Raw genomic sequence first — 27,150 nt, forward strand, 5'->3', positions numbered from 1 at the left:
TTACCATGGATTCTGGAAACCAGGGTTATACTCTAAGTCCCAGTTCTTTTCTCTTTTCACCAACTACTAGAAGGGGACTGACCCTCTCACTCACTTACCTAATCAAGAGGATTTAACCTTACTCTGGTGTCATATCTGACCTGGAGACTTTTCCTTTCTGTGAGCTGTCATATCCCAAACTCTCTAATATCCTGCCTGCTGATCACAATCTGATATCTGATAACAAAAGACCTTTAGAAAATCCAATGGAAAATGCAACTTAGCCTGGAGGAGGAAGTGCAGGCAGGGAACAATCAAGTATTTGATTTGTGTCCCTAGAAAGGTAACAATTATCCCAATGGGACTGAGAAAACAAAAAATACATTTAAAATAAGGAAGAGAAAATACAGCTAAATGTAAGGAAGACAATCTGATCACTAAGATATAATCTTGAAAATCCCATAAAGTGTGTAATTTCTGCATCAAACTTTTTCAGAAAATTAATTGACAGTGTGGAGTGAGGAAATTTTTCAGAAATCTAGTCCAAGAGGAAAATGTGTTATGTGTCATGTATATGAAAATGTCAATTTTAGTTTTAGAGTGCAAAAGCACACAATTTAGAATGAATACTTATAAAATAAACAGAAGCAATATGTACAACACAGGTAATAAAATGCAATGGAAATAAAAAATATTTTAAATCACAGTGAATTAAAAAAGAGAAACCACACATAGGAGAAGAAGGAATGTGAAAAAAATAAAGATTTGGAAAAAGTCTTAAAATCTTCTGAAGTGAGAATGAGGGGCACCTGCAAATGACAGACCGCCGCTTTCTAAGAAGGCAGACATCATGGTTTTCACTGTCCTTTGAAGACTGTTCATCTGTGACATTCTGGAATTTTCTGTTTTGGATCTTGTTTTTTTTTTTTTTTTTCTATGTTTAAGCTCAAATTTATGTTTGAAGTTATGTACTTTAATATTGTAGTATGTAATATTATTCTTTCACAAGTATATTCACACTTATTTAGTTTTTAAATTTTTCCAATTGTGGCAAAATACACATAAAATTCATCATTTTAGTCATTTTAGAGTGTCTAATTCTTGTTGTTGTTTGAACTAAAAGGGAACCAAAAATCACAAACAGTTTTCAGGGCTTTATTCAGACTCTGATTTTACAGTCTCTTGAAGAGAGAAATCTCAACGGCAAAATGCAAAACGGGAAAGATACTATTACTAAGATGAAAAAGATATGTAATGGCTGAAAGGATGTCTCAGATCTGAATTCAATTAAAGTGAGGAAGGAATGCAATCAAAGTGTATTTAATTTTCCTATCCATTAAAGTTTTGTTTAAGGAACAGAATAAAGTGTCCAAGATATCGGTATTTTTTCCATTCACAATATGTGCAACCATCATTAGTATTCAGTTCCAGAATACTTTGACCCAAAAGGAAACTCCATCACCATTAAGCAGTCATACCCATTTGCCCCTCCCTACAGCCTCTAGTTGGAGAAGGCAATGGCACCCCACTCCAGGTCTCTTGCCTGGCAAATCCTATGGATGGAGGAGCCTGGTAGGCTGCAGTCCATGGGGTCGCAAAGAATCGGATACGACTGAGACTTCACTTTCACTTTTCACTTTCATGCATTGGAGAAGGAAATGGCAACCCACTCCAGTATTCTTGCCTGGAGAATCCCAGGGATGTCGGAGCCTGTTGGGCTGCTGTTCATGGGGTTGCACAGAGTCGGACACGACTGAAGTGACTTAGCAGCAGCAGCAGCAGCAGCCAGCCTCTAGTCTACCTGTCTACCTTGTTTCTATAAATTTGCCTATACTGGGTATCTCACATAAACGGAGTCATAAAATACTGTGCATAGACTTTTGGTGTATCTGTATTTTTTTTTTTTTTTTTTACTTAGTATGATGTTTTCAAAGATCATCCATGTTCTCAAATATTCCAGTACTTCATTCCCCCTTTTTTTCATTAAAAGATTTTATTTTTTAAGAGTTTTTTTTTTCCAGGTTTACAGCAAAATTGAGTGGAAAATCCAGAGTATTCCCATATCCCTCCCCTCTCACCCTTTAGTTTCCTCTATTATCAACAATTTGCATTGGTGTGGTGCATATGTTACAACATATGAACCGAAATTGATACAACACTTTCAACTAAAGTCTAGGGTTTGTTTATGTGTGATATATACACATACACACACGCACACATCTGCACACACGCACACACGTGCGCGTGCACACACACACACACACACACACATAGGGTTTCCCAGTAGCTCAGAGGTAAAAGAATCTGCCTACAATGTAGGAGTCACAGAGGATGAGGGTTCAGTCCCTGGGTGGGGAAGATCCTCTGGAGGAGGACATGGCAACCCACTCCAGTATTCTTGCTGGAGAATCCCATGGACACAGGAGCCTGGCAGGCTATAGTCCATAGGGTCTCAGAGTCAGACACGACTGAAGTGACTTAGCGCACAGACACATATACACACGTGTGTGTGTGTATATATGTGTGTGTGTGTGTGTGTGTATATATATATATATATATATGACAACAGTAAAACACCCCAAACTGAGCCCACTGTCCTTCCTGTTCCATGACACACTTTCAATATCATTGTACTCATTCTATTGCTGCCCTCACATATCTTCATCCACCATGTCCATTTGATTATGCCTATTAATATATCCCCCACCTTTCCTTTGCCTCTATCTTGCTTGTTATTTAAGCCCTTCTTTTCTGTAAGTAAAGTTAATATTCTGGGTTCTGGATTTATTCTTCTTAGATTCAAATACTCACTGCCACTTAGTCGCTGTGTTTTAGGGAAATTTTGCTATGGAAGTGTACCTTCCAAGAGAGACTGTTAAAGGGAATTACCACTTAAAGATCTGCTTTAAGGGCAGAAAAATTTAAGGGGTCTAAGTTGATCTCTTCTACTGTCAGAAAGAGAAGGTTCATTTGATAGAAGAAGTTCATATTTTATATTCTTAAAGAAGTAGACTTTGTAATAAATAGCTGCAGAAGTCTTAGGTTCATTAAAGGCAAAGGGAAAACCCTCAAAATTAGGAAGAACTGGGTCAGAAAGGAAAAAAAAAGCCAGAATTAACAATAAGTTTTTCTTCATGAAGGCTGAAGATGTTTCTTCATTCCTTTGACAATTTTTTTTTCCTCTGAAAATATAAATTGAAACATTCATTTCTTTTTTATTCACATAAAATTCTGAACTTGCTGATCAGTAAGAACTTGTTTAAAAGAGGGGAGAGGGGCTCTTCCTTCCCAGAAGACTTGGTCTCCCGTTGAAATGGTTTTACAGCTCTTTATCAGTTTTCTCCATACCTTGGAAAGTCCAACTTTAGGAGCTGATGGACACTAAAGCCTGAAGAAAGGACAAGCTGAGCCAATAACCTATAAAAGACTTGAGTAGATTTCTGTGTGTATCTCCAACAGTAATATTCAACTGGTACCCTCCCCTTTAAACATCACTCCCAACTCCATGGCTTCCCAGGTGGCTCAGTGGTCAAGAATCTGCCTGCCAATGCAGAAGATGTCAGTTTGATCCCTGGGTCAGAAAGATCCCCTGGAGAAGGGAATGGCAACCCACTCCAGTATTTTTGCCTGGGAAATTCCATGGGAAAGGACTCTGGTGGGCTGCAGTCCCTGTGATCACAAAACATCTGGACATGACTTAACAACTAAAGAACAACAACAACCCTCCTCCATATTTGATACCAAAAATAGTGACAACAGAGATTTTCACTTTAAATGTAGCTTTAAACATCTTTACTTCAAAACACAATAGGTACCAGAACTGAAGAAAGGCCCATATGTTTACTTATGTTTCCTTGTGACACATCATTGCTACCTGCATTGAGAACTTCTCCAAAGATAACACTAGAGGAAATTCCCCCAGAAATTTTTAGCTGTCCATTTCTCTTTCTCCCTCTATCGCTCTTTGAAAGGGGTGGGGCAGAATTTATACCTAATGAGAGCGACCTACTCTTCAAGAAGGACAGCTTTCTTGGACAACAGAACTTTTAGAAGCCTGAGCAGAGGCAGTGGAGGTGCTGACATTCACTTCTTGTAACAGAGAGTTAGCTTCTTGGGGGACACTTGTATCACAACTACTTAAATGAGTTCGAGAGGTCTTTGGAGAAGAATCAGGACAGTTCCCAGGGTGATCTGAAGTTGAGCAGATGGTCAAAGATGTGCCAGTGCCCCGAAGGCTAAAATAAGGATAAAGGGTCCCACAGAAGGCAATGCCAGTAATAGAATAGATGTGGGACCCATCGGCCATGTTATAAAAGGACACGTTTCCATCTTCCCAGTCCAGGAAAACTCCTATCCTGTGGGGCTGCTGCCTAAGTGATGGAGAGCTTTTCTGGGATGTGGGAAATATGACTTTTCCTTCCTCTTTTACCAAAACCCAAAAATTCTTCTCTGGACTTTCTACAAACCAGCCCTCTCTCTTCACTGTATCTGAGCAAACACCCAGAGCGCATCGAGTTGCAGATCCAGCTTCTGTCCTCATTTTTACTTCTACCTCCCAGCATTGCCTCTCTGTGGTGAGGGGCTTCTCGCCCAGAACACTGAAGATCACTTCAGAAATGCTTTGCTCTTTGTGTGTTGAGGCATCACCATTCTGGGGCACATTATTTTTTAAAGAAATGTGTTGCTTGTTCTCAGATAAGACGAGGTTGGGATGAGCTGTTTTCGGATCCAGAGTGAAAGCCACTGCAGGTATGGAGGGGAAAATAAAGGTCATTCCACAGTGGAGACTGGTTGGCTTTAAGAAAGATGCAAATTATGAGAAAAGGAAGATGGATAAAAACGAGAAAAATGGAAGATTAGGTCAAACAACATCCTATGTTCTATCCTATGTTCATTCACAGGAGACACGTGATGTGTAGATCACAGGAGGCCAGGAATGGATAGGACCTTGGGTAACCATGTGTTCCAGACAGGCTGAGAACACTTAACCAAGAAGTCTGTCTCATCTCAAAATCCCTAGGGTCATGTATTTCATGTTGGGGCTTCTCTAACCTCTTGCTAATGCCAATTGGTTTACTGCTTGCTCTTAATTATTAAGACATGTCTTATTTCCAATCACAATGTACTCACTTTCATTTAAGTTTCTTTGGGGTAATTTTTCTGTGAGATTAGGTAATAACTAAGCCATCTATAGTACTTATCATAAACTCTTCTTATACGTTTAATGGTTGGAATCCCAGGCTCTGTGGTCAGAAAGATCTGAATTTGATAATTACTCTGTTTTTAGTATTGGTGATCTTGAAGTTATTTTGCTTCTCTTGGCCCCACTTTAATCTCATGAAGGTATACATAATTATGATGCCTCAGCTCAGAACTACTGTGAGAAGACAATGAGAGAATATGCAGAGAACTTAGTACTACATTTTGTCCATGATGAATACTTGGTAAATTTTAGCTTCTGATGCTTGTAGTAACACTATAGTAATAGTAGCAGTAGTGTTAATACTAGTAGCAATGAGTCTGCTTCTGGTCAAACCAAACATCTTCAATAATTAAAATTTTTCTCATAAGAATGTATATGTGAATGATTAGAATATATTTTAATTTTTGGAGGATCAAATTAACTAGGCAATGTTTGTGGATACAGGGATATTCAGAGTGAATAGCAGGCAGTAGAAATAGAGAGCTGTGATTCTGGGAAGATTCCAAGACGGCCAGGGCCCATTTTCCACTTTCACTGAGATGCAACAAGCCCGTCTCTGTCTCAGACTGAGTACACAGAAGGTTTCCTTCTGATTGAGCTACTCTCTTTCACTTGAATAGATCTACAGTAGCACTTAAGTCTCTTGCGAGTCCCTTGTACTGCAAGGAGATCCAACCAGTCCATTCTAAAGGAGATCAATCCTGGGTGTTCATTGGAAGGACTGATGCTAAAGCTGAAACTCCAATACTTTGGCCACCTCATGCGACGAGTTGACTCACTGGAAAAGACTCTGATGCTGGGAAAGGTTGGGGGCGGGAGGAGAAGGGGACGACAGAGAATGAGATGGCTGGATGGCATCACCGACTCTGTGGACATGAGTTTGAGTGAACTCTGGGATTTGGTGATGGACAGGGAGGCCTGGCGTGCTGTGATTCATGGGGTCGCGGAGAGTCGGACATGACTGAGCGACTGAACTGAACTGAACTGATCACTTAAGTCTCAGACTAAATATAAATTCCTCAAGGGAATTCCTTTAATCCCCCATTTTTTTCTTCATGGCAATCTCTTATTTCTTCATAATGCATCACAATTTGTACATGCACTTGCCCATAAAGTCAGAGACCAAATCCACTTTATTTACTAGGCACTAAATAGTTGTATAATTTAATGCTGAATGAATGAATGAATGATGTGAGAATGGTAAGAAATCTGGTAACATTTCTGCTTTAGATTGAAGTGAAAGGCATGAAATGAATAACCAGGTAAGTATTGTTGGGAGTTTATACAAATAGTTTCTCAATTGTATAGAAGAGATTAAGTGAGACAAATAATAGTAAGGTAACTCACCTGCTTTGAACTGTTCCTTCCTCCAGTCTAAAAAGGAAAAAAAAATTACATGGAAGAATATGCCAAGTACATGTCCTCTGAACTAGTGAGAAGCTTCTCCCTTTATCCCCTTGTGTTTTTTTTTTTTTTTTTTGACTCCTAGATTCAAAGTAAAATCTCCCGAGGATGGCTCCTATCTGAAAAATGCTCTGAAAATGCCTCACAACATCCCGAAGTACCTGAAGCCCCAAGACAATATCAGTTACTCACCAGCATATAACTCAGCTTTTTTCCAGTCTGAAATTAAACAAAGGCATTAGATTCTCCCATTTACAAGAATGTCACTTCAGAACATGAAAATCTGAGGGTTTACCATAGTACAGTATCTCTGAGTTCATTTTCTCAGTGACAATTCTGATGTACTTCTTTTACATCTCCAGTTTTATTTCTCACATTTTTCACATTCTACATCTATGGTAAAATATTCAGGTTCTTTTTTTTTTTTTTTTTTGGTTGGGAGAAATAAAAGGTAGGCTTAAGTTTTGAGAATATATTGGAAAGCGTAAAATTTTGTGTGCTGCCTTGATCCCCTTGAGCTTCAAAGGGTTCCAAATGCCTAACTGTGAATTCTCCTGCTCCAGCTCAGATGGTAAAGAATCTGCCTGCAACGCAGGAGACCCAGATCCGATCCTTGGATCAGAAAAATCCTCTGGAGAAGGAAATGGCAACCAACTCCAGCATTCTTGCCTGGTAAATCCTGTGGACAGAGGAACCTGGCTGGCTACAGTCCATGGGATCACAAAGAGTCAGACACAACTTAGCAACTAAACAACAAAGGACAACTTGCTGTCACTAGATAAGTCATCTAGCCATCAGGAGAGTCTCCCTTCTCAGCTAATTTCCCTGTTGGCCAAAACAGCTGAACCCCACCTGATCTTCAACCTAATGAATTTTACCTCCCTGTCAGTCTGCACAATTAATTAAACAAGCCATTTACATACTTCCACAGAAACAGGGTCATCTCATCCTCTTGTTAGTACAAAGCCTGCCTCCCACAGACCTTGGTTTATTCTTTCTGCTCTCAACTGCAACCTCCACGAGCTCCAGCATGGCACATGGTGTCTTTCCCAGGATGTGAATATATATCTGAGGATACATGTTTTTAAAAAACTGCTGCTATTTGTCCAGTGTTGGATATCATGCGGTTGACCATTTTATACTGTTTAGGGTAGCAGGTCCCTCTCTCACTACCAAGGTAAATAGAAGACAACCAGAAGAAAAGGGCTGATGACAGGGTTTCCCCAACTATAACAACAGTATAACTCACCTTGCTGATATAGTTCTTTCCTTCTGGCTGAAAAGGAATAATAGTCTGTGAGATGCCAGACATACAGCATACAGTAAGGACTCTATCTCCTATTTTAGAGCAATGAAAATGGAAAACTTACCAAGCTCTCTCTTTACTGATTCTAAAAAGGAAAAAAAATGGGTTTAACAGAAAATATTTTCTAGACTATGTTACTAAGCCCATATTCTAAATGCTACTTCCATATATCTAGAACAAAAAAAAATCCTTTGAGAATTATTATTATGACCATTAAAAAAATAAGCTCTATTCCTATTCCATGGAGAAGGCAATGGCAAGCCACTCCAGTACTATTGCCTAGAAAATCCCATGGATGGAGGAGCCTGGAAGGCTGCAGTCCGTGGGGTCGCTAAGGGTCGGACACGACTGAGCTACTTCACTTTCACTTTTCACTTTCCACTTTCACACATTGGAGAAGGAAATGGCAACCCACTCCAGTGTTCTTGCCTGGAGAATCCCAGGGACGGGGGAGCCTGGTGGGCTTCCGTCTATGGGGTCACACAGAGTCGGACACGACTGAAGTGACTTAGCAGCAGCAGCAGCAGCATGCCTATTCCAGTGATTTTTCCCTCTCCAGTGGACTCAATTACAATATTTTCTTCCTCATGAAGCTCTTGAGCTCCATGTTTTGTTGGAGGTCTTAGGGCTCTAACTCATTCTTACACATATCTCTGCATTCCCCAAAGATGCCATCCACATGCACAGCCATGTTAACAAATCCATGAAGTCACATATCCCCACCAAGTCTGATGCCCAGTTTTACCTTTAGCTTTACTTTCTTTCTCCTTTTCTTCTTTGACTTTTGATAGTTTCTTCTTTCCCCGTCGTTCTTTCCAGGCCAAATACACAATAGCACCAACTGAAATCCCAAGTATCACCAAAGTCACAGCAAATGCTGCCTTCCAAGGAGAGGGCCTAGGGAAGAAGGATTCTGACACAAGATCCCCAAAACCTGATTAAAAACAAACACCAAGCAAGTCTATCCCATCCCATGTGCTAAATGTCCCTTCCTTGTGTGTGTGAGTGTGTTTAGGCACTCACTCATGCCTGACTCTGTGCAACCCTATGGTCTGGAGCCTCCAGGCTCCTCTGTCCGTGGGATTTCTCAGGTAAGAATACTAGATTGGCCATTTTCTCCCTCCAGGTGATCTTCCCTATCCAGGGATCAAATCCACATCTCCTGTGTCTCCGATTTGCAGGTGAATTTTTACCTACTGAACCATCAGGGAAGCCCATATCCTTTCCTTCCTCCTCTCCTATCTCCCAAATGAGCAGCACGAACCTGGGATAAAAATGGTTTCCACTTGCTCTTGTCCAAAGAAGGGGTTCTTCATGGAACAGGACACTTGTGTCTTTGAGCTGTCTCTCACAATGAGGGATGCCTCAATCTGAAACAAGCCATCATCATCTTGTGTCTCGTCCTCAGAGACAGATGGGATCTTCTCTCCCTTCACATCTTCCCATTGTACTTCAGGCTGGGGAAACCATCCCTTGCCTGTGCACTTCAACCTTATTCCTCCATCTTCTGGACCCACCAAGAAAATACGAGGATCAGAACCTAGACCTGGAGAGGAAAGTTATTTATCTGAGACTTGGAGAGTTTTTGTCCAGATGTCCCTCATATTTCACAGCTACACCAGTGGAGAAAGATGGACAAAGCACCATAGTTCTCAGCGGATGGAAGGGGGTTCTTTTCTTTTCCCATGAGATCAGTGGTTATCTGAAGTTCAAAAGGTAAAAGAGCACTGAAGCTGATTCTGGGACTTATACCAATGTCTGTCATATTTCCTCTACACAAGCATGTCTGCAACTGGCCATAGAAGGATAATAGGGAAGGAACAGAGTAAAATCTGTCGATGCTAAAATCTTTCAGAAAAAATTATTGTGTCTACATCACATGTTTATTTCATCTGCTGCTTAAATTGAGACTTCTTATAGTCACTTCCTTATATAATTTCCTTTCCCAAATTTTCTTTCTCCCTCTGAATAAAGCTTACATAAAAGATGAAGTTAACAAGGTAAAGGGAGTCCATGAAAGAGTCGAGATGTTTTAACTTTTCCATTCTCACTCCTTTCTTTTCCTTCCACTCCTCCTCCTCCTCTTCAGTTAGTTCTGCATGGGCTGGGTCTACTAGCAGATTCACATAACCAACACTCATGTTAAAATATAACACTACCGGAATACTAGATGAATCCATCATGTCTTTGAGAATGATGACTGTTCTGACTTCTAAGACTATATATTATTTGTCTTTATAAAAGTTGATATCATGAAATATGGCTCCACAATGTCTGGCTCAGTCCTATTCAACAAACTGCTTCTAAAAGATTGGACTTGTCTTCATACCCAGAAGTCACTAAACTAACAGGAAAGGTACTGAAAATGCTGTCATTTGCAGGAAGTTATTTCTGTAACTATGAAAGCTTTGACCTCTTACTGGGAGGATATTAAAGTGATATCACAGTAACATGGCTTAGGAGAGTTCGTCACTCTTTCCTTCAAGACCTAATGGATTAGATTTTTCCACTAAAGTTATACACAAAGAAGAGGATAAAATCAGCGTATAGATAGTTTGACAAGTAGTATTAAATGAGAATATTAATTTAAGGTAAACCTAACATATTCAACGAATTAGAAAAACTTAACAATTAGAAAAACAATATGTTTGTCTTGACAGAGAGTATAAAGTTTTAGAAATGGAAATACCAAAGAAATAGACAGATAAATCATTATAACCAGATAGAAAATTTAGACTTGTGCTAGTTATCCATAAGAAGTTTATGGGAAGCAATGTACTGTACATTTGGTGGAGATTTTCTACACTGTTCACTATTGGTACAGAGATAAGTGAATAGATACATTAAAAAAAAAGTATTTTGAACTTATCATGAAATTTTATATCAAAAATAGGTTTCTACACATATGAGATCTAAATGTAAAAAGCAAAACAAACAAACAGAGATAGAAATGAACTACTACAACTACATTCAATGGACTACATAGGAAGATCTCAAACATAATGGTGAATGAAAAACAAAACAACCACACCAAAGCAGACATAAAAGAGTCCACGTATATGAAATTAAAAAACAAGCACAACTAAGCAGCATCTCAATCTATTCTGCCAAACCCTCGTTTCCTCTAAACAGTGCATTCGGGACTGGACCACTAACACTTCCAGTTAAGCCTCTGTCCATCACCGAAGCCAACTGGGATTCTCATCTCTGGGAGTAATGGTACATTTTGCTAATCACGGTGCTTTACCTCAAAATATGTGAGGAGAGACATAGAGGGAAATAAATGATCTATTTTTATGATAGATATTTATGGAAATCATTTTATTTTAAAGTACATCACAATAAATGCATAAATAGATTAAGAGGATTTGAGGTTAAATTCCGTGCCTAGGATGTTGACACCTCCAAGGATACCGACTTGTTGCCTCTGATCCACCATCCTCCTCCCCAGATCAAATGGAGAACACTTACATTTCCCTTACAGTGATCTGTATTTTCCAATAGTTACTCACCTATCACCTTTAGCTCCAAAATGGCTTCTTCGAAATCAGTTCCTTTTTTAAAAAAGCACTTGTACATTCCATTGTCTGAAACCCGGAGGCTGTGGATTCTCACAGCTACTCTTCCCTCAGTGATGTAGTCTTTCACTAACTCAGCTCTCCCTTTGAAATCTACTAGTTGTTCTCCCACCTGCTCCATTCCATTCTGATACACAAACACAGCCTCTGAGAACTGGTTGCGAAACCACCGGATCTCCATATCCTCCACATTCATGGCTGGGTACACACGGCAGGGCAGCACTGTGTCTGCACCCAGCATGGCCACGATGGGTTCCGAGGGGCCAGTCACCGAAAAGGAATCTGTGGGTTGGAGTCACAAGTGAAAAGAATTTTGCAATACCCTGCCTGTGTCTTTTAGAGCACAGCATCATCACAGGTCCCAGAGACCCACGGTCATTCTCTCTCTCATTAACACAGCAATAATTTGTCACACATATTCAGGCTGAAGATGGCAGTGAACAAGACAAGGAAGATTTCCACCCTTGTGGAGCTCGCAGTCAACAGAGCGATTGTGTATTCGACAGATGATTTTTAAATTGCAATGGTAGTAAATTTGATGAAGAAAGATGAAGGAGTGCTGGAAAATCATGAAACTAGAGTTCTGGCAGATCTTGGGCATCAGAAATGCATTCCTCCAGAAATTGAGATCCGAATGAATTAGAAGGCAACAGAAAAGAAATTATACCTGGTCCTTACCTCTAAAATAATAGTAATTTCTCTGCCCTTGTGTATGGGCAAATGCATTATTGTGTCAAAGTAAAAGATTTGGAATTAACCTAGGTCTATAGGAGAAGTAAATGGCAACCCACTCCAGTATTCTTGCCTGGAGAATCCCAGGGACAGAGGAGCCTGGTGGGCTGTTGTCTATGGGGTCGCACAGAGTCGGACACGACTGAAGCGACTTAGCAGCATAGGAGACACAGCAGAGTGGTTTAATGATTCTACTGAGAGGGTAAGAGAATCCAGGCATAGAAAATATAAACTATTTTTACCTGAGCCCCACATGGACATCTGGAAAAGCAGGATCAAAAAGAGGTCTCTTAGCAGAGAGAAATCCGGGGAACACACCATCTTCTCCAGAGTAGAGAACAGTATGACACTGAGGGGATCCTGAAAATAGCTGGAGTAAAGATTAAAATGGGACCTACAAGGTAAAAAAGATTATAGCTAAGTGGTTCACAGTACTTCTAAGAAATGGCCTCCTGAAACCCTAATGTCTCTCTCAGGGACCATCAGGGAAGTCTTTGACATTCACAAAACAGGGCCTTTTGTTTCCCCTTTTCCCAGAAAACTGTCTTTATTTCAACAGCCATGCTCTGATGTGATAAATCTGACCACAGTCTCTCTAAACCCCTCTGAAGAAGAACACTTTATCCAAGGGACAGAAAGACAGAGAAAAGGCAGTGAGCAGGCACTGAGAGAGATGGCTTGAGCATAAACATTGCTCTGGCCTCGACAGATTTTCTCACTGTACATTCCTTTATGATGCAGGAGCAGATACAACTTGGCTTGTCCTCTGTCTACCCCCAGGGTCTTTGACCAGATTCTCTCACTTCCCTCCCTCTCGCCCATCACCAAGAAAATGTACTACTCACACAGACTGTTCACATCTTCTAAGTTCTTCTTAGAGAAGGCATCCTGGAAGTTCTCACTGACGCTGCCACAGGCACCAGGAATACATGCTCTTTGTCGTTCCTCCAGGTTCCCCTCTGTGGGCCGCCTACAGATGTGTCCCGTGATACTTGCTCCAAGATGCCAAGGGAAGACCAGACGTTAGAAACCTTGGGGTCCTGAAGGAAGCCTTAGGTTTTTTTTTTTAAACGGTTTCAGAAAACTAGAAGAAAGATGGCCCTTGCTCAGGAAATTCTCAGCAGTGCAATTCTCCTCTATCTTGCCAACATATTCAAAACTGAAAGCCAAATAAGATAAGAAAAGAGAACTTTGACCTGGCATGAATAATAAATCCATCTAATAATTACACACTTCCAAGGAAAGGATCAAAACCCAGAAATTTCTTTTTCTCTTAGAATGTATTTATCCAGGCTAATAAAACATAAATATTAGAACTTGACTGGCTGAAATTAAAATCTTGGTAAGTTCACTTACAAGCTCATGGTTTTGATCAAGTTACATAAGCTCTCTGTGTGCCTCAGTTTTCTTATCTGAAAATGGGTTTAATAATAGTATCTATCCGAAGCTGTCATGAGGATTACATGAATTAATATATGTAAAGCACTTAGAAGAGGGTCAGTAACTTTTACATTCTGCTGTGTGGCTACATAATTGATTTGTGTTTTGAAGATCCTTCAAATCCTACAAGTTCTAGAATAATTGCCTTTCTTGCCTAGAATGACAGACATTCTGAGTTAGAGTCTGAAAAAATTTTAAAAACTCTAAATTACATTTTTTATATTCTGGATCTAAGGTTGAACATCTCTGTATGGATTGTAAGAGACATAGTAACAAGAAATAAACAAGTATAAACCAGACATGGGGCTTCCCTGATAGCTCAGCTGGTAAAGAATCCTCCTGCAATGCAGGGGACCTGGGTTCGACCCCAGTGTTGGGAAGATCCCCTGGATAAGGGAAAGGCTACACGCTCCAGTATTCTGTCCTGGAGAATTCCATGGACTGTATAGTCCATGGGGTCACAAAATGTCAGACACAACTGAGCAAATTTCCCTTTCCCTTTCACAAACCAGACACAGTCTAATAAAGTTTTAAATATGGCAATATTAATTTTAAAATAAAAATAAAGTTCAGAGAGAAATCATTTGAAGAAACAAAATGACCCCTTCAAATAGTGACATTCATCATGAGCACATAACTTCCAAGGACTGCATGGTACTAACAGCCTACAGCAGAATGAAACAATGCAAAATCACTTTGGAACTTAAAATAGTTTAAAACCATAATTAATCAGAAATGAACAGAATCATTCCAGAACATATAAATTGTTAGAGAGGTTTTAAATAATATAACAACTATGCCACATAAAATCTTTTACTTTTTGACTTGGTGAGATTTAACAATTTATTTCAGTTTTTAATTAATAGAAATCCGTTTCAGACAATATGGATTAGTAGAACAACCCAGTATGACACTTACCTAACTCCTTCCTCCACTGTGCTTAGAGTGCCAAGCCTCCCCCAGATTTACCTATAAGAAATTGAAGTCGCTCAGTCGTGTCCGACTCTTTGCGACCCCATGGACTGTAGCCTACCAGGCTCCTCTGTCCCTGGGATTCTCCAGGCAAGAATATTGGAGTGGGTTGCCATTCCTCCTCCAGGGGACTTTCCCCACCCAGGGATCAAATCCAAGTCTCTTGAGTCTCCTACATCGGCAGGAGGATACTTTACCACTGATCCACCTAGGAAGCTCATACTGCCAGAACACATCTGCTAAATCTCCTATCTTTCACTTTACTCCAAGTCAGATAATAAAGAGCAGGAGTCAACAACTATGGGATGTAGCCCAGAAGTATTTGTACCTTTTCCCTGCTCCAAGCCCTTGTGTTCAACCTGCAACCTTCACTTTTCATATAAGAGAACTTTTATGAGAAGAAAAAAACCTTCCGATTCCTTGCTTGTCCAGAATTTTCTTTTACACTCAATGCTAGTTTTGTTGCTTAGAAAATTCTAGTTTCTAGTCAGGAAAGTGATGAAATAAAATTTATATTTTAAAGCAGGACAAGGAAATTTAAGCACAGAATTTTCTTTGTCTGCCTGTTTGGGTCTCTTTCCTTCCCTTGTAATATGTAATGTGCTCTGCGTGTACATTGTACATTAACCAGACCTCCTCAAAGGTGAGAATGCTGGCTTGACTATAAAGATAATTTTTTTTTCTTTCTTCTAATACTAGCAATGTAACTTCTTAAAAGAACGGCATTCTTTCCTGACTCTGTAAGGAATCATGGAGACTTGCTACTTGCTTTGCACATGCTTACCTGGACCAGCTCTGGTGAACTTTCATGTAAGATGTCAGTATGTTAGTTTGATGACAATCTTTTGTCTTAAAAATGTGTACGGTTGTACCTTCAACTTCTAACAGGTGGGAGAGTTCTCAGAGTTTCTGAATCTGTCTCCTGAATTATAATCCTCAGCTGACTTGAACGAAATTCTCCCTTTGTTTTCTTCACTTGATTGTTAATTGAATTTCTGTTGACAAAAATGAAGACTCCATTCAACTGTTTTCTAGTAATTACTATTGAATGACATGTATGACAGAATCTGATTTTTTTTTTCTTTTGTACATAACAAATTTTTCTGCACCTTGGAACTTTGAGGTTTTGTGTTTTGTTGTTTGTTTGTAACTCTAAAATGTTACAAGAATTCATGTATAAATGACTCTTCTTCTGCAGTAGTCAGCTTTTTGTGAAGTGCCCTTCCTTCTGATTCTTGCCCCTAATCTTTTCATCTTGGGAAACATTTTAGGCGAATGTTGAAGTTCTGGGTGGATTTGCTCAACCTATATTTCCTAATTTTTAAAATCTTTTTGATTTAAAGTATCATGTAATAACTCCCTTTTTCTAACCCAATATTTTGATCTTCAGCAGTGTCTACTCTGAGAGCTGACATCTCCATTTGTTTTCTACTTTAAAACAATTTTTTATTCCCAAGAATGCTGATTATTTCTCTAATCCTTCATCTCCTATGAATGAATCCTTCCTAATATGCTTCATATTTGCATTAAAATTTTTTATATACACACATAATTCTTTAGCTTTTTAAGTTAGAGAAACCTGAAAATTAGAAAGAACCAAAATTATAGACAGAAACACTTTCTTTGCTCCACTCAGAAATGCATATTCTATTATTATTTTGCTGCAATTTTTCTATTTTTTTCAAACAAGCAAGATCATACTGTTCACACTATTTTAAAAACTGCTCTTTAAAATTAATAGTACCTTGTAGTTCTTTCCCTCTCTCTCCCTCTTCACCTTTCTCTCTCAAACACATAAATGCTGGTATGTATTCAGTGTAATTCCCTCTAAATATTCTTCACAGATTAATTGGCTTTACTCAAACAATTCTCTATTATTGGGAAAAATGCCTAAGTATGTATGTGACTTTTTAAAATTTATTTTTTCTAACTGTTGGAAATGTATATTAGTCTATCTACATTTTGAGATAGAATATATACACAAAGTGGAGAAGGCAATGGCACCCCACTCCAGTACTCTTGTCTTGAAAATTCCATGGACGGAGGAGCCTGGTGGGCTGCAGTTCATGGGGACACTAACAGTCGGACATGACTGAGCAACTTCACTTTCACTTTTCACTTTCCTGAATTGGAGAAGGAAATGGCAGCCCACTCCAGTGTTCTTACCTGGAGAATCCCAGGGATGGGGGAGCCTGGTGGGCTGCTGTCTATGGGGTCACACAGAGTCAGACACGACTGAAGCGACTTAGCAGCAGAAGGATATACACAAAGACGTATCATACATCTCAAAGTAAACAAAAGAGGCAAATCATATTTTCATATAGTTCCTTTTCTCCTTCAGTTTTCCCATCACATTCTTTAGTGTTTCCCTTCCCATTCTTCAGTGTTTCAGACCTAAACCTTATTTGGGGTAGGTGTCAAATCCCAAATAATACAGGATAGTTTTATGGAGGAGCGTTGCCCAGAGTGGTGTGAAAGAATTTGAGTGGAAGGAGATGGGCCTGTATGAGGAAGGGAGACAGCCCCGAAGAAAATCACAGAATATATGGTCCTATATTCAAACACTGTAATAATATGTGGCAAGAAAAAATTTTAAGTACACTGATACACACAATGTGGTTGAACCTCAAAAAAACATTTTGTTCAGTTAAAGAAACCAAGTACAAAAGGGTGTATACTGTATGACTCTGTTTTTGGTGAAGCTTCTAAGAGTAGGCAAGATTAAGCTATCGTGATTTACATCAGAATACTGTTTCTTTTTCTCCCTTGGAAAGGATTGATGGACAGTGGATATGAGGAAAATTTCAAGAGACAAAAATGTTCCCTTGTTCAATGAGGTGGTAGTTACATGAGTGTAAGCATTTGTGAAACCTCATTGAAATGCTGTTCTAAAGCCACGCATTCCATTGTATGCAAATTATATCTCAGCACATTTGATTTCTTAAAAAAGGCAAATGTACCTCACTATCTCCAGAGAATATTTACTTAGGATTTTGGTATTCATTTGTCCAGACTTACATATGAATATTTATATAATTGACTCTTTTGTCCCTGATTATCTGTAAATCTTGTGTGACATGAAAAAAAACATGAATTAAGCTTGGAAAGAGTGTGAAATGGGAAGAAAACTCCGTGTGAGCATTTTGTATCTGGCACTTTATCGCTGTGTTTTTACATTTTTCTATGTTGGGGAACCCTAAGGTTTTTTGGAAACACAGCCCTAATATTCTCAGAGCACAGAGTCCTCCATTCCTGATGTCTAATTGTCCCCCATGCAGTTCTGCACATGGCTTCCAATGTCAGCTATGGTGTGGTAGGAGGAAGCGTGTTGCTATTGGGTTTATCCTCTGAATCATCTAAATTTGTGAATCAAGCATTTGGTTGACCAACTTATTTGGATATTATACAGGAAGATGGTTCTCTCTCCCCAGCTAATGCAATTTCTGTCCTTTGCAGGTGGGAGCAGGGAGCCATAATGAACACTGTCAACCAAAGCAACTTTAGAGTTTCTATCATTCTATGGCTCAGCCCAGTCCAAAGTCCTCTGGGATGAACTATTACTTCCACTTTCAAAGTTAGTAGCAGTGCTGGAGGCAGGCTGAGACTTCCTCATTAAACCCATTCCAGAAGAGGCATTCAAATGCCCATTCTTCTTGGCAGCCTTATTTGTCCTCCTTACTAAGAATATTCTCCTAATTGAGGAATGGGTTAGAAACCTGCCGTTTTCATCGCCTGCAGCCACACCCTTGGCCGCTGACCACGAGAACAACCAGGTGCAATTGCCTCTGGAGCCAGATCGTGTGGGTGCACTAAGGAGATCAGGAGCTTGGTCCAGAGACCCCCCCTTGGCTCAACCTGGATGGTGAGAAAACACATGCGGGAACGTGCAGGTGTGTCTGTGGGACATGTGGGTCCTGAAAAGAGAAGGGCTTGAGTTCTGGGCTCATATGGTGAGAAAACTCCCTTCCCTTTCAGGAATTAAGCTACAAGAGTATTTGTGGTCAAAATAAATTAATATATGAAAGGATGAATGAACGAGTGAACGGAGGGGAGAAATAGTTTGACTGAGGAAAGTGGATGAATTTTGTGTCTGACTTCATTTCTCAACGTTGAACTCAAGGTTTTCAATTTTAAGAGAGCCCTGGCGAGGTGGTGAATCCATAGATAAGCAAGCAAGCCCACAGGACACAAGAGAACGGTTTACCGTTTCCTACACCTGCAGGGGAAACGGTTTTCAGAAAAACAAAAAAGGGAAGGAAAAAAAAAAACCCATGGGAACGGTTGGGAGTTGGTGGTGTTTGTCTCAAGGTCTGTAAGGGAAAACAGCCAAAATCCTGTGTATAAAAGTAAGTCTTTGCACATGGGATTTTTTTTCTTTTTTTCTGAGTACTTTCACTCAGCTGGCTTCTCATCACCTTCTCAACATCCTCAGAATGAATGTTTTGTACTTCCAGCGTGCTCCATGTTCTGTTCTGAAGAAGATGGCAGGCTTTCCTGGCCTCTTTCCTGCTGGTGCTCTCCCCACTCTTCTTCTCTGGATGTCCATGTGGGGCTCCCGAGGTCAGTGTTTTCCCTCATACCTTTGACTTGTTGGTTTGTTTTCAGTGGCTCTTCTCATACAGTAGGTCCACCAGTCCCAACTCTGCAGCCTTTCAAAGGCAGGTATACCAAGGAAAATATGGCTCTGTCTGCTGCCAGCAGAAAGAAGGCTTGATGAGTCAGGTGAAGGGTGGGAGTGATCTCCTTCACATCCTTTGAGCAGACCTCATAAAAATCACAGCTATAATATTTATCTAAAAAATTGAGTGTGAGTGATCTTAGTGATCTGTTTAAATTTGATGTAACTGTTTGTTAAAATATACTTTGTAATCTTTACACTGCCAAGAAAACCCAAATTTGAAAACAAAGAATTTGGACTCGGATCCCTGAGCTGGTTATGATCTTGGACAAACCGTTTGTTCTTTCTGGGACCTGAATCCGTCTTTCATAAAGTCAAAGGGGCCCCTCAAGATGAAATTTTCAGACTCCAGGTTTGAAGATAACCAGCCATGAGGTCTCAGTAATGACATTTTCTGATACTGTCTCTTTAATTGGAGATCAAAAAAACAACACAAATAAGAAAAATACATTTGGGTCTCACATTAAGAAAGGCAGGTGGGTCTACCATCTCATCTCCTCCCCTACCGCTTCCCCTAACCTGTCTCTGATTTTCATGCAGTGTCTGGGTTTTCTGTGATGGGACCAGCGCAGCCCATTAAGGTCTCACTAGGGGCAGAAGCCACTCTGCCCTGCCAGTTGTTCCCCGAGCAGAGTGCAGCCCACATGCAGATCCGGTGGTACCGAACCCAGCTCTCCCCGGCGGTGCTCGTGTACCAGAATGGGCAGGAACAAGACAGGGAGCAAATGCTGGAGTACCGTGGTAGGACGGAGTTGGTGGAGGACTCCATCGCCAGAGGGGCTGTGGCCCTGCTGATTCAACACGTCCGTGCCTCTGATGATGGCCAGTATTGGTGTCATTTTAATGATGGTCACATCTCCCAGGAAGCCGTTGTGGAGCTGCACGTGATAGGTATGTTAACCTAGCATACCTAGGTTGAGAACATCTGGATCCCTAGCCTGGTGTTTCTCAGGATCTTCCATATGTCACCTTGAAGAATGTCAGCTTTCTAAACTGTACAATGAGGACAAAACCACATGCTCAGCTTTTAAACAGCAAAGGAGGCAATCTTTCTGTAGATATATTGGTATCCAAAAAGATCTCAAAAAATTATTAACTTGGATTAATTCAGATAGATACTGGTACCTTCAAATTTTTTTTTACCCAGTCAGAAGAGAAAGACAAATTGTAGAATTAAACTCACTTTTTCTTTGATTATCCCCATGCTTTTTTCTTCGATTATCCCCATGCTTTTTTCTTCTTGGAATGACCCCAAAGCTCTCTCAGTCCTAGTACAGTGCAAAAAGATTAAGTTGATTTCAGAATCAGAGGTAAGCCTAATGCTGACTGTGAGCAGTTTTGAACTCTGAGCTTCAGTTTTCTTATCAGCCTACTGAAGGGTAGGTAGTTAGACCTTCAGCCTCAGGGATTCCTGAGCCCCAAGGACCACAGGACTTAGGGACATGTCTTCTCTCCTCAGGCTTGGGCTCTGCCCCTCACGTTCGCATGATGGGGCCTGAGGATCACGGGATCCAAGTTCTGTGCTCCTCAGGTGGCTGGTTCCCCAAACCCAGGGTGCAGTGGAGGGACACGGCGGGAGAGAAGTTCCTATCCCTCTCTGAATCTCAGACTCAAGATGGAGATGGGCTGTTCCATGTGGAGGCATCTCTTGTGGTCACGGACAGCTCTCTGGGCAATGTGACCTGCTCCATCCAGAACCCCGTCTCTGGCCAGGAGAAAGCGTCAGCCATCTTCCTTCCAGGTCAGCCAGGCACAAACCCCGAGGCAGAGCTGGGTGTGTTCCAGGCAGGGAGGAGTGAAGGAGGGCTGAAGGGAGCCCAGGAGAGAGGGCGGGGCTTCCTCCAGGTCGGTCTCTCACTGTGTCTCCACATGCCTGTGTCAGAGCCCTTCTTCCCCAGAACATCTCCATGGAAGACAGCCCTGGCTGGGACACTTCCTGTGCTGGTGCTTCTCCTCATCGGGATCAGCTACACTGGCTGGAGAGAACATAAAGGCAAAAACAGAGAAGTAAAGAGAAAGAAGGAAGCATCTCATGAAAGAGACAAGGTGGCGAGAGAAAAGAAAGAGGCACAAGAAGCCAAAAGTAAATTGGGCGGCAAGTCAAATCAGAGGTTCCTGGAAAAGCTGCAGATACTGTGTGTGCAGGGTAGATGGGGAAATTAAAAAATTGTTGAAGAATCCTGAGGAAAACACAGGGTGCCAAGAATTCCACAGAACTGGGAGTCCTAGGCAAAGGAGAAAACCACATGGGAAGTTAGGAGATCTGTGGGCAGTGGTCATAAGCCTCCAATCCACACCATGCCCTTTCAAGACTCTATACCCCAACCTGTTTCTCTTTGCAGAAATGTCTTCCTTTATGTTCTCCTCCTTTTCATCCTTCAAGAATAAGCCCCAGAAACACCTAAGAAATCAAACTCCCAGGAAGCATGGACTTGCCTTCCTGTGTGACCCCAGGATTCTTCCCACATAACTTTTCTTAGAGCTTGCCCTTTTACGTTTGACAAAGATATTCGTTAATCTTTCTCACCTGCTTAACTATGGGATCCTAAAGAAAAGGTCAAATTGAGTTCATTTAGCTACTCCCTGGGCTCAGGAGCAACTAAAACTCAATTTGACGGATTTTCTTTTTCTCTTTCAGAGAAGCTTGAGGAAGATCTCGGTGAGTCTTACTTCTTCTCATGCCCTGTGTAGAATTTGTACCCCTTTTCACACCTGTTCTGGGTTTCTCATTGAACGTTGTTTCTTTCAGAACAGCGAAAGGCGTTATACAATAAAGGTAAGTAATTCAGTCATGTCAATTGATGTCCTGATGTCCAACAAGTTATCAGTTCCCTATTCTCAGAGAAAAGACTAAAGGATTCATGATGATCAGTGGAAGAGAAATTACGGAAAGGAAGACAAATTTGAGGTTGCAGATTAATGTCTCATCTTGTCTTTCCCGTATTTGTTCTGTTTTAGACTGGAAGAAGGCCCTGATATATCCTGGTATGTAAACTTCTGGCCCTCCTCTTGCCAAATGCCTCTGGTATTCTGAGCATAATAAGCAGAGTCATAAATATAAACACACGCACACACACTTGAAAGTTGTGAAATTTTTATTTGGTATCACTCTGTAGTATTTTGTATTTGGAGACTCAAATAACCAATTGTCTTCCAGAGCTGATAATGAAGGAGAAATAACTGCTGACTAGTCAGTCGCACTACATGACTAGGGTAGGACACAACATGAATGTGAACTGTTCACCCTTCTACAGTGGAGAAGAGAAAGATGGAACTCAAAGTGACTTTGAGGAGATTTGGGAAGAATAAAGAATATATTATGTCAGCATTTTTACTCTGCAAATAAATTTTAAAAGATCAGAAAATATATTTTATATTCAGAAGAGTATATTAACTATGATTTTACTTATTTTACCTATTTGAAATAAAGAAAGTAAAATTCAATATAGAGGGTGAAGGTTTATGTATGAAAAAGTTGAAAAACAGTTTTTCAAAATATTTTAATATCTTCTGCATAAATATGTTTATCTGGAGGTAGGAAGAATTGGCTATTTTTATACCTTTTGAAATCTGTGTCTACGTATTCTATAGGTTTATAACTCATGTGTTTCTGTTTGTGTGTGTGTGGAATATGGTGTTGGATATTCAAAAACACACTAGGGCATTCCTTGAATATATATCCATGCAAGTTTTATATACCAGGCATGGTAGATGTTGGTGGCACAAGTTATTATCTCTGACCTTGTGGAACTTAAAGTCCACTGGGGGGAAGGAAATTAGGAACCAGGCAACTACACACAGCCTGATGAAAGCTCTAATAAGAGAAGGTCAGAGGAACTCCTCCCAAGGATTAAAGCTGATTAAGCAGTTCTGTTAAGAGTTTTCTTTTATGAGATACTGAAAAATGTTCCTGTGTTTCTAAAGGAGTGAGCAAAGTACTAAGGACAACTTTTGACACTTTTAATTCCAAATCTGGAATTAACTGGGAAGTCGGGTTATTTTCTATTTCTTGACCTCAGTGTCTTTATCTCTTTAGAAGAAAAGACTGGAATACATGATCTCTGATGTCCTCCTTGACTCATATATTTATAGATTTCATGTGTCCGAGTGCTACATTTCTGACAGGAGGGCAGTTCAGTGAGAGACCACAGAGCTGCTCCAGCCGAGAATTATGGATGGGTCCTTATCTGCCTATTGTCTCAAGACTCAATGAGAATACCCAATCTTCAAATAAAATCACAAGGCCTGTTATAAGAGAAGTGGCCACAGGCAGAAGCAGATGCAGTTCTTTTTCCCACTAGGAATCTGTCTCTGGAGAAAATATAAGCTATCCGATTACAATCTGGGTCAAAGTAATAAGGGCTCATTTAAATGCTTTGGTCATAAACTTAAACTCTAAGGAGATCATAGGCCAGAAAAACTGTAAATAGAGATGGGTTTAGAGGAGGAATAGAATAGGATTAAATTAAACATATATTTTATAGTTCTCATCATCAATGAGGAGGCCCACAAAGGTCTGGAAAGCACAGTTGAGTGGCATGTAGAGTATCAGACCCTCCTCCTGGGGTCTCCAAACCTGGCTTAGGTTGGAGAACAGCCCCAGCTTCAGGCTGAATTATGTGACAGTTTCTAATCTGAGAGCACAGAAGGCATACTCCTTGTCCTGTAGTTTGCTTCCCTGGTGGCTCAGATGGTAAAGCATCCACCTGCAATGTGGGAGACGCGGGTTCGATCCCTGGGTTGGGAAGATCCCCTGGAGAAGGAAATGGCAACCCACTCGAGTATTCCTGCCTGGAGAATCCCATGGACAGAGGAGCCTGATCGGCTACAGTCCATGGGGTCGCAAAGAGTCGGACATGACTGAGCGACTTCACTTTCACTTTCAGAGTTTGAGGAGATTAGAGGAGGGAGGGAATGCCACCATGAGAAGATGATGAGTCAGGAAAGTCATCTTATCTCCTTTTCATCCCCTGGGTATACTTCTGTCTGGTTTCAATTCATGTTGCTCTTTTTCAGACTGGAGGAAGGAACAGTTTGAACGTGGTAAGTGGTTCTTTATTTATCTTTTTGACCTCCTTCTCACCTGCCCTCTGAGATCCCCTCTGAGACCCTGCTTATCTTTCCTAACATCCTCTCCTAGTCGAAAAGACAGACACTACTGTTCTGATAAGAGAAAAGGACATGTAAAAGCATTCAGTGTTAGCCTGAACTGACAACTGCTGCTAGGATTAGCTACTCTGGTCGTGCTTCCCCTTTCAAATACTGACACAGCTTCCTGTGGGGTCCACTTGGTTCTGAAACAGAAATTAGCATAGCTCCCCAGCTGAGGAGACCCCACACTAAGTAAAAAGGGCTCAAAATAGTAATTCAGCTGTTCTTTGTAGAGAGATCAACTCACATGGAGCCTGTGACTAATAGGAAAATAGGACTAATTTGCAGAGAACATGGCAGGAACACTGTTCTTCAGTAAACATTTCAAGATCCCTGCACACTCTGGCTCTCTGTCAAAACACTGACCATGGCAAAGATAAGACAGGTAGCATAGAATGGGTAGCAAGAACAAGTAGCAGGAGAACACATCAACCCCACTCCCACCCAGCTCCACCTCCCCCAACACACACCCCTCCAGAGGAGGGGCGTTCTTTTCACCACTCCTTACACATTTGCTCTGTTTTGTTAAAGCTTCCTCTGTACAACAGTTTTCTGAAATATGCAATCTTGGCTTTATCCTTTCCTTTTTATTTCTTCCAGCTCTTGTGATTGTAAATCATGAAAACATTCATCAGAACAATTCATCAGAACCTCAGGCAGTATTATGTAATAAGCAAGGAGGTGGCAATCTTCTCAAACTTGATCAGAAAGGATTCACTAAGGGGAGATATTACTGGGAGGTGGACATTGAGGACACTGATGAATGGACTCTAGGCATTTATGAGGAGCCCACAGAGAAGAGTGATCCACAGAAGATGAAGTTCAACATCTTAGAGAAGAAGGGATGTGAATACAGGGCTCTCACTTGTTCTTGCAAAGACATTTCCCGCAAAGAGTCTCTCCTGATTGAAAAGTGTCCACAAAAGATTGTGATTTTCTTGGATTATGAGGATAGTAACATTTCTTTCTATAACATGACCGATGAAACCCACATGTTCTCCTTTACCCAGGCCGACTTCTCTGGGTCAGTCTATCCTTACTTCAAATTGAAATCCATGGAGTTTTCCCCATCTGCATGATATTGAGTGACTTAGAATAAGAATCTATAAATTGTGAAGATAGTAGCCCATTTTTGTAAACCCAAGGATTCCAGTCCTGACGTGTGTCCTCAGGACCACCGATTATGAGGCCTCTAGATTAAGTCTCCATGAATCTGCATGACCAAGGTTTCCAGCCACATCAAGCAGTGTTTCTCAGAAAATTTCCTGAGAAGAATCTTTTTCCCATCTTGTGGTTGTTGTAAATATTTTTTGCATTATATATTATATATCACAGACATGCTTTTCTGAATAAACTACTGGAAATGATGAAGTCAGTACAAAGACATGTGAGTGGTAATTTTATTATTAAATATCATGTACCTAACATTTTCTATCAATTCACTCTAAATTTTGTAATACTTTATTTCTATATTTGTTTCATGAAGAATTAGTAAGAAACAGTTTACAAATAGGCACTGATCTATGGATCACACTTTTGGGGTTCCCCAGGTGGCGCTAGTGGTAAAGAACCCACCTGAAATGCAGGAGACTCAGACGTGGGTTTGACCCCTAAGTCAGGAAGATGCCTGGAAGAGGGCATGGCAACCCTCTCCAGTATTCTTAACCCGGAGAATCCCATGGACAGAGGAGTCTGGCAGGCTACCATCCACGGGGTCACAAAGAGCTGGACATGACTGAAGTGACTTAGCATACATGCACACATGGGTCACACTTTAGTAGCACTGCTCAAACAGAAATTAGATGCACAACAGCACTGAATAAAAATGACAGGAGAGTTTTATTTTCAAATGTTGAAGGAGAAAAGTTAAACTATAATTTGATGAGCAGCTAAACTATATCTTAAATGCAAGGATAATTTGATAAAGAAAAAATAAATACCAGTCACAATCCCGTTCTAACAAATGTGATGATGTCAGATGATGGCTGTCTGGGGAAACCAGAGTCAAATGAAAGCACATTGAGGTATAAAGAGTGAAGGGAAAGTAAACATCTACAGGCAAAAGAATGAAGCTTCCCTCTATTTCACATCATATGTGGAACATTAACTCAAAATGGATTAAAGATATAAAGGTAAGTAAAGGTAAACACAGGTGTAAATCTTGGTTTAGGTACTTAGTTTAGGTTTCTTAGTTATGACACCAAAAGCACAACTGAACAAAGAAAAACACAAATTTGACTTTGTTAAAAGTTTTGTGCACCAAAAGACACTATCAAAAAAGTGAAGAGGCAACTCATAGAAAGAGAGAAAATGTTTACAAATTATTCATCAGAGTTTAGTTGAAGAATATATAAAGAATTTGTAATACTAAAAAATAAAAAGAAAATCAATTAAAGTTTTTAAATGAACAAATGGTTTGAATAGATATTTCTCTGAAGAAGATGTGCCAATGGTCAGTACACACCTGAAACAATGTGCAACATGATTAGTTATTTGGGAAACATAAACCACAATGTGGGCTTCTCTGGTGGCTCAGCCGGTAAAGGATTTGCCTGCAATACAGGAGACCTGGGCTGGATCCCTGGGTTGGAAAGATTCCCTGGAGAAGGGAAGAGCTACCAACTCCAGCTTTCTGGCCTGGAGAACTCCATGGACTATAGAATCCACGGGGTTGCAAAGAGGCAGACACATTATCCCCTCTAAGATG

At 40.4% G+C, this 27,150-nt stretch overlaps 2 protein-coding genes across 2 annotated transcripts; one reads left to right on the plus strand and one right to left on the minus strand.

Annotated features, from left to right (window-relative positions):
* Positions 1–3,991: 3,991 nt before the first annotated feature.
* On the minus strand, positions 3,992–12,523 carry LOC129543344 (butyrophilin subfamily 1 member A1-like). The gene is made up of 9 exons (XM_088831244.1): positions 12,445–12,523; positions 11,405–11,752; positions 9,157–9,438; positions 8,638–8,805; positions 7,957–7,977; positions 7,836–7,862; positions 6,779–6,805; positions 6,530–6,556; positions 3,992–4,722 (listed from the first exon to the last, which is right to left on the minus strand). The coding sequence occupies exons 1-9, from the start codon at positions 12,521–12,523 to the stop codon at positions 3,992–3,994; spliced, it is 1,710 nt and encodes a 569-aa protein (XP_088687370.1).
* A 6,524-nt stretch (positions 12,524–19,047) lies between these two features.
* On the plus strand, positions 19,048–25,522 carry LOC129543343 (butyrophilin-like protein 1). Its single transcript, XM_055406425.2, has 9 exons — positions 19,048–19,174; positions 19,833–20,183; positions 20,752–21,033; positions 21,175–21,375; positions 21,931–21,951; positions 22,042–22,068; positions 22,251–22,277; positions 24,309–24,335; positions 25,044–25,522. Exons 1-9 carry the CDS (start codon positions 19,048–19,050, stop codon positions 25,520–25,522), a joined length of 1,542 nt encoding a protein of 513 aa, XP_055262400.2.
* Positions 25,523–27,150: the final 1,628 nt, after the last annotated feature.

This window comes from Moschus berezovskii, chromosome 23, assembly GCF_049115385.1.
Source record: "Moschus berezovskii isolate FMDL1 chromosome 23, NW_MosBer_1.0, whole genome shotgun sequence".
Lineage (NCBI taxonomy): Eukaryota > Metazoa > Chordata > Mammalia > Artiodactyla > Moschidae > Moschus > Moschus berezovskii.

What these genes read in the sequence shown, in the direction of transcription:
- LOC129543344 (XM_088831244.1), bottom strand. Translation starts at nt 12,523, where the DNA reads ATGGTGTGTTCCCCGGATTTCTCTCTGCTAAGAGACCTCTTTTTGATC. An exon ending in TTTGGAGCTAAAGGTGATAG is followed by an intron (nt 9,439 to 11,404) that starts GTGAGTAACTAT and finishes TTTCCTCTCCAG; the next exon opens with GTCTAGGTTCTGATCCTCGT. An exon ending in GAAAGAAAGTAAAGCTAAAG is followed by an intron (nt 7,978 to 8,637) that starts GTAAAACTGGGC and finishes TTTCCTTTTTAG; the next exon opens with AATCAGTAAAGAGAGAGCTT.
- LOC129543343 (XM_055406425.2), top strand. Translation starts at nt 19,048, where the DNA reads ATGAATGTTTTGTACTTCCAGCGTGCTCCATGTTCTGTTCTGAAGAAG. An exon ending in TGTGGAGCTGCACGTGATAG is followed by an intron (nt 20,184 to 20,751) that starts GTATGTTAACCT and finishes TTCTCTCCTCAG; the next exon opens with GCTTGGGCTCTGCCCCTCAC. An exon ending in AGAGGCACAAGAAGCCAAAA is followed by an intron (nt 21,376 to 21,930) that starts GTAAATTGGGCG and finishes TTTCTCTTTCAG; the next exon opens with AGAAGCTTGAGGAAGATCTC.